The following is a 14854-nucleotide window of genomic DNA, read 5'->3' on the forward strand; positions in this document are numbered from 1 at the left end:
GACCATTTCCAAGAGCCACATCATGTGCCTGAGAGTATCATCCAAATGCTTCGTCCTGTGACCCTTTTTCTGGGAGCCTGTTCCATCACCCAACCACCCTCTGGCGAAGAAAATTTTTCTACCTAGTATCTAACCTAACTTCCCCTGACAGAACTTGGGTCCTGTCACTGGTCATCACAGAGAAAAGATCAGTGTCTGCCCTTCCATTTCCCCTGCAATGAGATCTCCTCTCAGTCTCCTCTTCTCCAGGCTGAACAGATCAAGTGACCTCAGCCGTTCCTCCTACAGCTTCCCCTCAAGGCCCTTTGTTACCCTCCTTTGAACACTCTCTAGCAGCTTAAAATCTTTCTTATTTTGTGGTGCCCAAAAGTGCCACAATATTCAAGGTGAGGCTGTACCAGCTCAGAGCAAAGTGGGACAATCTCCTCCCTTGACCGGCTGGTGATGCTTTCCCTGATGCCCCCCAGGACATGGCTGGCCCTCCTGGCTGGCAAGACACTACTGACTCTGTCAAGGTCTCTCTGCAGGGCCTCCCCGCCTTTGAGGGAGTCAACTCCTCCGAGTTTCGTGTCATCTGCAAACTTGCTTAGTATTCCCTCCAGTCCTACGTCCAAGTAATTTATGAAGACATTGAAGAGCACAGGGCCTAAGATAGGGCCCTGTGCAACCCCACTAAAAGAAAGAACAAAACCTACTTTGCTCTGTTCTTAAGGAATAAATGTTATCTTTGGATGGACTTTGAGGTCATCCAAAATTCAGTGGGGAAAAAAATGTTAAATACAATCAGATGTAGATCAATGTTTACACCTTCTTCCAAAAGAACAGGAGTAATTTAGGATGTTAAAGCTACATTTACACAACCCAACCAAAGTGTCATGATACTTTTCCTGATCCTTAAGCCAACCCACAGCGTATGCCAGGGATAATGAACAACCACTGGTGGAAGTATCAGCACAGACATAGCCACAGGCGTGTTTTCAGCATGTAATGTGTAATATGGACATACGTTCCTGAAGTGAAGGCCAGCTATTCTGTTGCTTTGATACTATTTGTTTCAGTTCCCACTATACTTCTTTCTCTTGAAGTCATGTTTAAAAAGGGCTCCTTTGCTACAGTTTGTAGAACTCAAACTGTCAAGTCAGGCAGAGGATTTGGGAGAAATTTACCCAGCATCTGATCTTACACAGGAAAAGGGAAAACAAATCAGGCTTTTCCTTGACATGAATGGCAGAGGCAAGAAGAGCATGAGTCTGTCATGGGTTACTTTATTTTAAAAGAGACGATTTCTAGCACACACCTCTAATCTGCAAATTCAGGATATACTTCCAGTAATCTCTAAAAATCCATGGTGCCTGCAATCATCACTACCATTGCTCAGCTAAGTGCTCAGGGAAAGCAGACACAGCCAAATTAAGAGTTTGAAGCATGTGTTCATGTTATTATTCATGCTGTAAATAAGATCAGGAACTGTGGCTTACATAGGTCAACTGATCTCGAATAAAATACCGACTCATAATTAGTGAGGGTACTTAGGCTGGTGGTTAAGCATATCTACCACACAGACAGATCTGATTAGGCTCTGACATACCCAAGAACAATGTGCGGTGTGTTATTTGCTGAACACAAGCCAAATGATTTCGCACGGAAACCAGTAAAATACTATTAACATTGTTAACAAAATTAAATATTTCTGTATTTTCTTATTGCTCTTTGGAGAACAATCTGTCTTTTTATTAGGGGACACTGTCTGCAGCAGCAGAATTACAGACTGTGACAGGGCCTGCCAGACACTGCTCCTGTGCAGGCACATACTAAGGGGTGTTTGAGGAAAGATTGCTTACTGAAGTGATATCTACCCGCCTCTGCACAAGGCCAGATGGCCAGTTTTCTGGGGTATGTGTCAAATCAAATTTCAGAGGTTGAGTGGAAACAAGGAATGTTTTGCCTGCGGCTCTGGAGGCAATGAAGGGCTGGGGTGGATGCACACACCCTGGTGATGCACTGTACTGGCCACCCTCTGCTGCAGTTTGGGTGTCTGTCTCTGCCCATCCGTCTCTTTTCACTCCAGTACATTTCTCAGCATCACCACTGTGAAGAGACAAATCTTATTATGGCAGGTAAAGGTCAGGGATCTTATTATGGCGGGGGAAGGCCAGGGATTTTCTCAGAATGCGCTGGGAGTGCCGTGGCTCATATGTCTGGCACAGATGGCGCAGCAGCCAAGGCGACCTGCCCTGTCCTAAAGAAGAGGAGTGAGCAATGAGCCACAGAGCACTAGTCTGTGACCACCCAGCCTTTCCTGGGTCAGGCACACCAGACGCCAAAATGGTTACAGGAAGGCAGTGATGTTGCTTGTTCCTTGGGGATGTCATGGGGGATTGTTTACACCACTACCATCTCCATATGGTTCTCACTCATATGGTCAAGCCTTCTAAGCTCAGTTTAAAAGACTGAAAGAAGTGTGCATATATACGTGTATACAAACACGTATCACTTGGATGTTGAGATGTTGGGGTTGAAGCAGTGCAGGACAGGAGCAGGAGTGCAGGGATTGTGCAAATAGGAGCCATGAGAAAGATGGACCAAGAAAACGGGAGCAGTGGTGTGAACAAAACACATACCTCTATGTACACGTGTGTGTGTGTATACAGGTATATCTATACATCTACACTCCCAAAAGCTTCCCAGCGATCAGGGCTGCAGCACTAGCTTTCTAAGACTAACCTCTCACACAGCAGCGCCGCTCGCCCAGCGGAACCCTCCCGTGCTCGGGGCCGCCCCCGCCCCGCCCGCCCTGCCGAGTTGGGGGCCCGGCCCCGGGGCGGGGCTCGGCGGAGCGGCGTGGGCTCGGCGGCGGAGCGCGCTCGGAGCCAGGTGACCTTGGCCGGCAGAGCCGGGTTGTGCCCGCCGCCGCCGCCGTTGCCGGGGAAGCTGGGTGGGGAGACGGCCGAGATGGTGGAGGACGGCGGCGAGGAGGAGGCGGAGGGGGAGAGCGGGGAGATGCCGGCGGCCACCGCCGCGCCCCCGCTGCAGCGCTGCAATGGCTTCCTGCCCGGCAAGGAGGCGGCGGGCGGCGGGCGGGCGGCCCCGGCGGGCGGCGAGGAGCAGCCGGCAGCGCCGGCAGCGCCGGCAGCACCCGTAGCCCCGGCGGCCCCGGCGGCCCCGGAGGCCGAGGCGATGCTGCCGACGGGCGGCGGGCGGGTGGAGACGCGCCTGTCGCGGCGGCGGCTGGCCGTTCTGGCCGTCTTCAGCTGCTACTCGCTGGTCAACGCCTTCCAGTGGATCCAGTACAGCATCCTCAGCAACGTCTTCGCCGTCTTCTATGGCGTCTCGTTCACGCAGATCGACTGGCTCTCCATGGTCTACATGGTGGCCTACGTGCCGCTGATCCTGCCGGCCACCTGGCTGCTGGATGCCCGAGGTCTGCGCCTCACCGCCCTCCTGGGCTCGGGGCTCAACGCACTGGGCGCCTGGCTCAAGTGCGGCAGCCTGGCCCCTCAGCGCTACCCCATCACTCTGGCCGCACAGGCCGTCTGTGCCGTCGCCCAGGTCTTCATCCTGGGGCTGCCGTCGCGCATCGCCTCCGTCTGGTTCGGCCCCACCGAGGTCTCCACCGCCTGCGCCGTGGCTGTGCTGGGCAACCAGGTAGGGGCGGAGGGGAGCCAAAGGCGGCTTTGGAGAAGTGGGCTTCCTTGGAGTTTGGTATTGAGTTAAAAATAAGGTGCTTAAGTGGGAAAAGACATTCTCCAGGAAGTGGTTATGGGGCGACGTTGGAGAGTGGAAAGGTGAGGGAGTGGGAGGGAACAAGTTTGCGGTGATGCTGCGCCCTGCCCTGCCTGGCCAGCCTCTCTATGCCGGACCTCGGCCATGTGGCAGTGCGTAGCAGCTCACACGCTTCGAGATCAGCTGCTGGGAGTACACCAGTCAAGACTTCTGAAAAAGTGGTCTTACTCCACTTTCTCTTCCTCTTGCATTTTGACATTTGGATTCATATGACTGAATCCGCCCCTGGTTGGAGGGGTGTGAAGTACGTGAACTTTCATGAAGAGCCCCAGCGCCAACAGATACTGGTTTCTGCTTTTTAAAATATGGCCTCTAATTGCCAGGTGCCAGTAGTCAGTACCCTGGTGGCTCGTGAAGTTTTCTGTTACGCTGTGATAGTTCACATCACTGTGGGGAGCTGATAACTGAGTCCCGGATTTCCTCAAGCTCCCTGGTCCTGGCCAGTTTCAGAGAGCTGGAACAGGTGCATCTGAAAGCACAGGTGCAGGTATGATGCTTGGTTTTTTTCCTCCTATAGCCTTGTTCTTACACTCTGCCACTGTTCCTGCTTTTTGGTGGCAAAACATTGCTAAGATTCCAACCAGCATCACTGATGCAGGCTGAGGTCATAAGGTAAAGTTTGATTAAGGTAGCAGGGGTTTGTTTTTTCTCATGTGAGTCTAATGACTTTATGCTTGTGCACTTTGGATTATTACAATGGTACCGTTAATGTTACATATTTACATTTAGGGTTGCCCATTAGCTTATACCTATCTGTTTGCAGTTTTTTCCAAAACAATGGTTTTTTGCATTCAGGTCTTTCAGTGTACAAGTGTCCCCTTTGGATTTCAGGCATAGTTGGTTGTTTCATCAGCTGAGCAAAAATTTTGGATCTACATCCTGGAATCAGGTTAAAGGTTTCTTTGACAGATAAATTTCCACTCTTCCTGACATGCATCAGTCCTTCCAAGTAGCAAGGAGTTACTGGGCTTTCAGTTCTGCAGTACAGTGCCAAGGATCCAAGTGTGAAAGTGTGAAGCTTTCGAAATGTGAAACTGATGCTTCGTTTGGATGCTGAGATGAGGGAGTTGAAGTGGAGCAGGACAGGAGCAAGAGAGCAGGGATTGTATGCACAGGAACCTCGGGAAAGATGGACAAGGGAAATGGGAAGAGAATGTGAACAAAATAAGTCATAGGTATTTCTGGAGCATATTCCCCTCCAGAAGGTAGGACTGATCTCAGTGTGCCGAAGTGCTTGCTGGTCCTCTGACAGGGACAAACCTGTGAAATGCACTGACAAGGTGTGTTTTGTCTCCCTCTGGCAGTCCTTTTGCAGAGGACAGTGGCTTATTCTGCAGCTGTGCCATACCTTGCTACCTCAGAGCTGTGTGCTACAGGGGTCCAAAGATCCTGGTCCTGCTTGTGACGCATGAAGTCTGATATGGTGTCAAACGAGGAAATTTCTCTGCTCTCAGTTTTTGCTTTCTTAAAAAAAAAAAAAAAAAAAAACCAAAATCAAACTAAAACACTCCCCCCCACACACCCCCAAACCCTCAAAAGCTAGATTGAAAGAGATGGCAAATTGGAAATTAGAAATAATGTTGTCTGTATATTCTATTGCAGCCTCTTTATACACATTCGCTTCTTTATACACATTCTGGTAGGGTCTCAGTGTACTTGTTTAATTGCACAAGGTGAACTATGTAACAGAACACATTGCTACTACACACTGTGTGGTTGGTCATCCAACTTCTTATCAGAAACTTTGTATAACTTCAGAGCTTCAGCAAACAGGGCTTGGAGTGCAGGCGTGGGAGGGACAGGGTAGTTATGAAAAATCAGATTGTACCCATTACCCCTTTAGATGCTGATAATTTGCAGTTGGAGCGCAAATCCCTGGGAATACAGTGATGTACCTGCCGAGGGTTGTTAGGAGTGCCAGATTTCCGCAAGTATTTAGCGTCTTAAACAAGGCACACCAAAGCCATTGGGATGCTTGATCCTCCTGGCCTTAAACTCTCTAGATGTAAATGATGAAAAATGGTATCACTTGACTTTGTTGGAAAATTGTGGGTACTGTACTGGCTCTTACTGGGGGAGGAAAAAACATACCTTGAGAAAAGAAGTAACTGTGTACTCAGTTCATGTTTGTAGAGTTCATATACTGAAGGGTGAGGACAAAAAGAGACACAGTATTCATGTGAGCACTGGATGCTGTGTAAATCCGATGGGCTGGGGGGAAAAAAAAAGGAAACCGCACATCAGGATATGCACAAAGGATGTTTTGTAAGCACTGTGGCACACTTTAAATGTCAGTACTTTGTGAGTGTTGGACTTAGTATTCTAACAGTCTTTTGTGCTCTCTTTTTGTTTTATTTTATCTAAAATAGATGCAGGTTCTTTAGTTACAAAATAAATGTTCTAGCACCTTAAAAAGCAGTTTAGTTTTGGAGGAGCAAAAGAGAGAAATTGGAGAGTAGTCCAAGATGGTTGTTTCTTCATGTTTTTAAATGCTTTATATATAATTACACAAAATTTCAGTCCTGGGTTTTTTTGGTCTCTTTAATACAAAATCAGTTGTTATATTGGAATTTACTCCAGATACAAATCAGATACTAGTCCACTCTGTGATTTTTCCTTATTTCCTTAACAATAATTGTTGGCTTTTGTTTTGTGTTTCTCAATAAGGATGTTCCTTTTCTCTTGCTCTTCTCAGCTCAATCAGTAAACAGTGCATGTCAGTCTTTGTTACTGTGTTGGCAGGAACGTGACATCAAATGGAGAAGAGTGTTTCTGCAAAAGTAGCTTGTCTTCTGTCAACTCCAGCCCTTCAGTTGCAGAATGACTGATACAAATTTATGTGCATTCACAGTGTTTTTCTGAGAAAGAATCTTAGATATGTGCTAGGTGTAGTATAGGTATACAGTAGGTGTAGTATCGGAGTTTAATTTAGAAATTAAAAGGTTAAAACCTGAATTATGGAAGATCTGATTGTAAAACATCATCAAGAGAAAATGGCTCAAAAGTATGACACTAAAGGAACACTTTTCCTGGATAATTTTACCAATACTTATTATGATAAAAATTCTAAATTCTACCTGGTAAGACTTTTCACTTGTGCTAATTTTTATGTTCATAGGAAAGTTATTTTTTGTTTTCTTTTCTTGCTTTACAGCTTGGCACTGCAATTGGGTTTTTGTTGCCACCTGTTCTGGTTCCAAATACACCTAATGATATTGATCTTATGGCACATAACATCAGCATCATGTTCTATGGAACAGCAATAGTGTCCACACTTTTGTTCTTCTTAACAGGAGTTGGTAAGTGTTTCATTCCTGGAATTTAAATGCTGACCATAGGGAGTGTTTACAACATCTCACATAAAGCATCTGACTGTTCAAAGTAGTTGAGGTTACATTTTCTCTAGTTTATTTGTGTACACTCACTTACTGTGCCAGAGTTAAGCAACAATCAGTTCACTGTATATCGTGCTTCACATGGGGTGACCTCTTTCAGAATATTTAGTTCTCTTAGGTTTTTAGCTATTTTAATATGAATTCCCTCTATTAATCTTAAAGTTCAAATTGTTGGTAGCAATCAGATGTGACTTTTGGCTGTGACTTGATCCTTTAATGAGAAAATTTTGAATATTTTTTCATGAAAGTCTTAAAATCACAAGGTCAGTCTTTTGAAAATCATCATGCTGAAACACTTAAAAAAAAAACAACAAAAAAACCCGTTAGTGGTAAAGATAAATCCAAATTGTTCTTTCTTCTTTTTCCCCAGTGTTTGAAGAAAAGCCCAAATATCCTCCTAGTCACTCCCAAGCAGTCCTGCTAACCAAACCTCCCGAGGATTATTCCTACAAGCAGTCCATTACTAACTTGTTCAAAAATACTCCCTTTGTACTTTTGCTGATCAGTTATGGTAAGTGGTGCTGCCTGACTGTAGTCTGGCAGAACAGTTCAAATGTGTGCTGATAGCACACTGAGTTTTAATCGCAGTGGTGTTTTTTTATGGGGGAGGGAGTATCAAACTTTTATTTATTCAGCTGCCAGCTCTGGAAAATCTTCCTGAGTGCAAAATACCATTTATAGGTCCAGTGAAGAGATTTTACCTGGCAAATAAAAGGTTTTGCCTCTGATATGAGCCTTAAATGTCAGAAGAATAATTCTTTAGGGTAGCAGATCTGCTTGGCTACCCCTGAAACGACTGAAGCATTTATTTTGGTACTGCAGGTATTATGACCGGGGCATTTTATTCTGTCTCCACATTATTAAACCAGATGATAGTAACTCATTATGAGGTAAGTTTCTAAGATCTTCTTTGTCTTTTTGTTTTTTTCTCTGTACATTTGCAGAGGTGATGTTTGTTATTATGTAGGTGCTATGTGTGCTCAGATGTTTGGTGTCCTTTATATGCCTCTACAGTTTCTTGTACCATACAGCTGTGGGAGTCATAGGAATGTTTGTTTGCACTTTTGACTGCCATGAGGTCTGAACTTGACTCTGAGTGGAAGCAAGTTATTAATGAGCACCATATAAATATTTGTTGAAAGGGAGAAGAAGTGAACGCTGGGAGAATTGGCTTGACACTGGTGGTGGCAGGAATGGTGGGTTCGATTATTTGTGGTTTGTGGCTGGATTACACTAAAACATACAAGTAAGTGTGGGTAGGCATGTCTGGGGTCAGGGGTAGGAGAGTGTTGCAATTGCATTAGAAAAATACTGCAATGTAAGGACTGAAATGAACTGATGATAAAATTCAGTTCATCCCTGATCTTTTAGTGGCCTTGCTGGAGACAAGTTTCTGAGGCTACAGTGAAAGCTTGAGACTCTTACTGGTTCTTGGCAAAAGGAAGTGAGGGAGAGGAATGCAAAGATGCAAAGGGGTTTTCCATCTACCCCTGTCTCTTCAGGAGTATAAGGCTGTAAGACATACAGTGGCCAGGTGGCCCAGGGGGCTTCTTCTCCTAGGAAAGCATAGAGGCTTAAAGCCTACTCTGCCTTGTTTTATAAAATGGACAGGTGATGGATTCTCAATTTTTTTATACTACTCCTGGTCCTATTAGTAAGCACAATATTAGCTTTAATTCAGGGGATGACCATGGAGCAGAACTCCATGCTGGAGACTAGGAGCTCCCTGGTGCAACACCCAAGGGCCCCAGCAGCAAGCACTGGCCTGGAGCACTCTTCATGATGGAGTAGTTCTCCCCTGTGACTCATTCGATTCCTGGTCGGGGCCCCTCCCTGGGCAGATGGAGCTCGTTAGCCCTGTAAATCAATCCATCTACGTCCTGAGGACCTCGCTGCCACCATCTAAGCGTGCTTGGCCCCGGCAGATGAACCTCAGGATTAAAGGGTGGGCTCAGTTCCGCGCACACTGTGTCTCACCTAAAAAAAATCCAATGCGCAGGCTGGAAGGTGTAAAGACCTTCCCCAGTTCTTCGTTCATGAAGACTGGCCAATATTATAGCACATTATGTGCAAGAGCTCTGGAAACCTAAAGGATGTTAATGCTGTAGATTGGCTTTGTTTCTGCATGTGTTTCGGCTTATAAATATGTGCTTTAAGAATTTGGATGACATCCCTTATTCCAGATTTAAAAATAAATAGAACATTGTAAAGAGATTTGTTTGACTTGCCTCTTAGTAGGCTGACTTTTATTGTTAATAGTGTTCAGTTTGGCTGCTCATGTGTTGATATGTCATATAAAGGGCACCACTGCAGAATGGCTCAGAGGCACAACATAGCAGAGAACTTAGAATAGTCTTAAGGTAGTGGTATCTGCTGTGATTGTCCACTCTTTGAGAGTCTGAGTCCTGAGGAGTGCCTTGAGCCTTGAGTGAAGCAGCCGTATAACCGAGGCACTAAAGAGGTCAGGAAGCAATATGCTCTCATTGCATGCTGTGTTTGAGTCAGAATTCAATGAAGCAAATTTTATAGCTTTAGAATGTCAGTTTTAGAGAGTAACTAATGTTTATGTTGCTCTTCCATGCTTCAGTAATGTGCTATGACCTTCTGTTAAGAACGTTAACTTTTTTCTTTTTTTTTTTTTTTTGGTTGGGTTGCAGGCAAACTACTTTGATTGTTTACATTCTCTCTTTCATTGGGTTGTTGGTATTTACCTTCACCCTGGACCTTGGCTACCTTATAGTAGTGTTCGTGACTGGAGGAGTACTTGGGTGAGCAATTAAAGAGCATTAGAAGACTTACTGCAGTTCTGTTCAGAAACAGTATTTAACTGTCTTAACTAGATTATTCTATTGTGTATTCTGTCACCATGTTCTCAGCCTATGCCTATAGGTCATGGTACAGGTAGGGTTTACTAGGATTTCACCTTCTGTTAAATCAGAATAAATCTGAAGTAACTCACTTTCCAATAAATTTCATTTAACATTTTTATGGACCTAAGTCTCTATACAGTCAATTAATTTGATTGCAATTCAAAAAACTGTCTGCAGTAAAGTTGCAGGTTCCTGTTGACCAGTGGAGAAGTGATTTGAATTTAAGCAAATCTAGAAAGACTGGCTTCTTTGCATTTTGATTAATCTCTACTTTGACAGCCCAAGCAACATGCTGGTTGCTTTGAATGCTCAGAAGAGTATGAGCTCTCATCACAGATACCTGATCTAAAAGCCTCAAAAGGTGGTGAGGGAATGGTGCTGTATTTAGACACAGCAGACCAAGTAAAGCCAGAAATGTCTTGAGACAACCTCAACTGCATTAAGCCCCTGCTCTTCCTGTCATCTCTCAGTCCCCTCAGCTTATTCCATAGAAGCTTCCAGCAGATGTTCTGGTGTACAGCCTCACTCCCTACTGATAGTTTCTTTTTGTCCTCCAGCATGGATATTTGGGCTGATCAAATGATGATGTTTTTGTATATCTTTCATTTGAGAGGAATTGGCTTCAGTTATGGAGTGGCTTGTGGACTGGTCAGAAAAGGTTGTTTCATGTGTGTGGAGTGGAATGCAGGTGGTTATGGGAAATGGGGCAAATACGTTAAAACATCTTTGTCCTAAAGAGAGAGAGAGATGTGTGGCTAAAATTCTTGCACGTTGTTGAGGGAATGAAGCCAGCAAAGGAATTATTGAATTATGTTAACTAATGAAAACGTGGCAGTTCAGAGTACCAGCTAATTCATAATACCTTAGTGTATGTTAGATTTTCTTAGCTGTAGTAATAGATGAAGGCCATCTGTCATCTTTTTACTCTCCTCTTCAACAGGTTCTTCATGACTGGCTATCTTCCACTTGGGTTTGAATTTGCTGTGGAAATAACATACCCAGAGTCTGAAGGCACTTCCTCAGGTCTCCTTAACGCATCAGCACAGGTTGTATCATCTTATTTCTTCAAGCAAAGTAATTTTGGGAAGACCAGTATGTTCAGGTCTAGGAAGGCTTTCTTAGACTTGGCTACTAAGTTTTTGTGTTGTTGTAGCCCTTGTTTTTTGTAATTTGTTTTCTGTAAGATGTGACCTGAAACTTTAAAGGTAAAGTGGTGACTCTTTTCTGTGTCATCCTGATGAACTACCTTGTTTGTTTATAGATATTTGGAATTCTCTTTACACTTGTTCAAGGAAAACTCACAACAGACTACAGTCCTCGTGCAGGAAACCTCTTTCTTTGTGCTTGGATTTTTGTGGGCATTATCTTAACAGGTAATTAATTAGAAATACAAGTAATGATTACTCTTTCATGTAAAAATGTGGAGGTTTTCAGGATGGTATTTCTAGTATATGGACAGTCATTTGCATCCACTTCTTGAGTCATGCCTTGAATTTGAGACAGATATCTATCTCCAGAATAGAGTGGTAAATGTAAAAAAAATGCATAAATGGAGGCAGTTTGCAGTTTTCCAAATGCAAGAAACTGCTGATGTATCCCATAACTGTACCAGTGACTTACACATGTTGGGACTTACAAATATGCTGAAAGTGCTAAAACTATCAAGCTTTGCTTTAAGTACTTGTGGTTTAAAAGGTTTTATTGTCATTTTCTGCTTTGCATGCTTTGTGGGGAGCAAGTTCAAATTGGCAATGAGTTCAAATCGCAAAAGAGTGAATATGGGTATTTTGAAAATGTGCTGAAAGCAGCTTTTGTGTGCTTGCGCTACGCAAGCATTTCCCTTGACATGCGTGTCATTGCAAAGTTGTGAACCAGCTTTCTTTTTTCCTTTTTGTTTTTGTTTCAGCCTTAATAAAATCAGATTTGCGAAGACACAATGTGAATTCAGGGATTATGAATTTGGATGTTAAAGCTGTAAGTGGTGACTCTGTGATTCTATTACTTACTTGAATGCTTGGCTTCTATTGGCATAACAATATTAACTGCAAAAGAGTAAACACAAAATCTTATGACTGTTTCCATTCTTGGCTTCCAACAGAGCCACATGGGATGCTGCCCTCAGATATCTGTTTTTCCCCTTAGCTCCCATGAAAAAAACCTAAAATACCTTTTGCTCTCAGATTTTCCTGAATTTTAAGTGGCTAATAATAATATTTGATTTTATGGCTTGAATCTTGCCTTTTCATATTTGCAGGTATCATTGTGAAACCTTTTTGTGTATTGATTTATGAGGCCATCCTACAGATCATGCATTTTTTTGAAAATACCTGCAGTCCCTTCAAGCGAAATCAGAGTCTGGTGAATAGAAACCATGCTGCAGTTTCTGTACTGTGCTGCATAAAAAGCTGGGTTTGTTTTTATGCTGAGCGCCCTTTCAATTTAAATGAAGAGTGAGCATAGCTCTTTCTGCTGTTCATGAGGTTCCAAGACCACATTTCAGCAATTTTTCCAAATTACCACAGTTATTAGTAGAAATAAAGTTCTCACCGAAAACTTTTTTTCAGTGGATCAAAATACGGGACAGCTTTTTAGAGTCAGATATTGCAAGATCCTCTGCCGCACTTCTGTTTTATGTGTAGGTGTTCTGTGTGTACAGCAGCTTTCGATCATTTGTGGTCAACTACACACTGTTAGTGTCTGCAGGAGGTTCAGAAGCTTCCAAGCTGGTGCTGTATGAGCTAACTTGAACCTGAAACCTGTGCAGCTGTGTGTGCACAGTGTGGCATCCTGTGGGTTTACCAGCCTGAGTCTTGGGGCTGTCTTGGGGATTATATGTTGCCTATAGGCTGTGGCCCATGACTTGTCTGATTTCTGTTATCACCTTCCTAATTAACCTAGGTTGTCACACAACTTCATTTATATTAGCCAAGATATAAGAAAAGCTGGAGTCTTTGCACTGGTATTACCATAAATTATTGAAAGCTGTCTGTGTTAATAATGTACAATAGCACTTTGATACCAAACATTGATCATCAAGATTCTATAGTGTTTAAATGTAATGGAGAAAAAAACCTGGAAGTTAATCTTCATGTGACAAACATCTATATGCTGTAAATACATGCTTTAGAATTATACTAAGAAACTAAATTATAAGGTTTGGGAGTTTTGTTGTTTGTTTTTTGTTTTAATAGAGAGAGAAGGGAAAATAAGTTTTTCTATAATTGCTTTATTTGTCTAATTAACTAGATATACTACTAGAGTCTAAGTTAACAATTAACTAAGAATACTGAGGCTGGGAATAGTTCTGCTGCATAACAGCTTAATTTCAGTTCTGTTTGTTGGTTTTTTTTTTTAATCTCCCTCTCCAGGTACCAGTTGACAGTCCTGTAGAACCTGAAAGCACTACGTTAAAAATTCAGTCAACTTTATAAAGCCGAAGGAAGATGACATAGAAACGCACAAGTTTGGTTGGATATGGAACAATATGAACTAGTATAATCACTGGATTTGTGTGTATGAGTAGTAAAATGTGTTTGTTGATATTGGTGGTAGATGTGTGGTGGAAGCTATGAAGATGCTCAGTTCATTTTGCCCAGGATGCAAACAATTCACCTTTGTACGGAATATTTATTTAAACGGTTTTCAAGTTTTGCAGTTTCACTAGTAAAGAACTTTGTGAACACTCTCCACACTAGGGAGACATGTATGTTCAGGATGCATACTTGAAAAATTCTGGATTCCTGAAGTACAGTTGTCATGATTGGAAGTATCTAATCTTCTTTTCTTGTTCAGTCTTTGCCGGTGCGTTTGAAAAGTCAAAGAGTAGGGAGCTGCACAGCAGGAGGATGTTCACGAGTTCCTTTTATATTTTAAATGTATCTATATTTTAATATAAGCCAATGATTCCTTCTGGGAAACTGATAGCACAATACTGAAAACAAGAGATGACGTGTATGTTCCATACTGGCATCTGACATTTCTTTTGCCTTGAAACTTCTTGATAGGTATCAGAAGGCAGATAAGAGAAAACACTATCTCATAGATTCATTGTAACATTTCTGGGGAGGTTTAAAGAGTTTCCCACTAGGTAAATTGAAGAAAAAACATTTCTTATTAAGTACAGTAAAAAAGAAGAGAAAGGCCTTTGGTATCTCTGCTGTGAAGTATAGGCAATAAGGAACAGTACCACACAGGTTTCCTCCATGGAATATTTTGAGTGCTTTCTCAGTTAAAGCGAGAAGAGTACGTGTTTACAAAGAGCTGGTGCCTTTACTTTGTAAAGATCTTTGCCTCATCTTGAGTTTAATCAGTGCTGCTGAAGAAATTCCATTTTGTGTGTTAAATCTTCTCTGAATATTTGTGGAATATCAGAAAATGTTTTCTATCCTTTTATTTTTCTTTGTTATGAATTTTATCACATGTCTCGTGGAATTTTTGTGCTTGTATAACTTAAATCCTGTCTTTTGCATTTTGTTAAAAGCTGTAAGGATGACTGAAATGAAAATAGTGGGATTTTTACTTGGTCTGATCAACTATTTGCTTTTATACCATACATCTTAGCTACAAAATGAGCAGACTCTATTAACATTCACCTTGTGTGATCACATTTATCTGAATTTGGGATGTGGGTTTCTCACTGTAGTGCTTCTGAAAGTTTTTTCCATTACCTTGTGCTTTACCTACACACCTACAGAACTGATAGCACTACAATAATACTGAGATCCTACTCTTGCTGGAAGAGTCAGACCTGAGCCAGCAGACATTTTGCAAACATTTAAGTTTTAGCAGTTTGTAAACTGAACCTGC

At 42.8% G+C, this 14854-nt stretch overlaps 1 protein-coding gene across 2 annotated transcripts; it reads left to right on the forward strand.

Annotated features, from left to right (window-relative positions):
* The first annotated feature begins 2850 nt into the window (after window positions 1-2850).
* On the forward strand, window positions 2851-14564 carry FLVCR1 (feline leukemia virus subgroup C cellular receptor 1). Of its 2 annotated transcripts, XM_027890736.1 has the most exons (11): window positions 2851-3081; window positions 3175-3645; window positions 6938-7082; window positions 7549-7689; window positions 8001-8068; window positions 8321-8424; window positions 9836-9946; window positions 10989-11094; window positions 11310-11421; window positions 11955-12022; window positions 13417-14564. In XM_027890736.1, exons 1-11 carry the CDS (start codon window positions 2953-2955, stop codon window positions 13477-13479), a joined length of 1518 nt encoding a protein of 505 aa, XP_027746537.1. In that variant the 5' UTR covers window positions 2851-2952; the 3' UTR covers window positions 13480-14564. The 2 variants fall into 2 exon arrangements, with proteins under 2 accessions (XP_027746537.1, XP_027746536.1); XM_027890735.1 differs by lacking the exon at window positions 2851-3081 and having other exon boundaries at window positions 3159-3645.
* The last annotated feature ends 290 nt before the right edge of the window (window positions 14565-14854 follow it).

Source organism: Empidonax traillii, unplaced genomic scaffold, assembly GCF_003031625.1.
Source record: "Empidonax traillii isolate 1590-97213 ecotype Southwest subspecies unplaced genomic scaffold, ASM303162v1 scaffold296:size1881848, whole genome shotgun sequence".
Classification (NCBI taxonomy): Eukaryota; Metazoa; Chordata; class Aves; order Passeriformes; family Tyrannidae; genus Empidonax; species Empidonax traillii.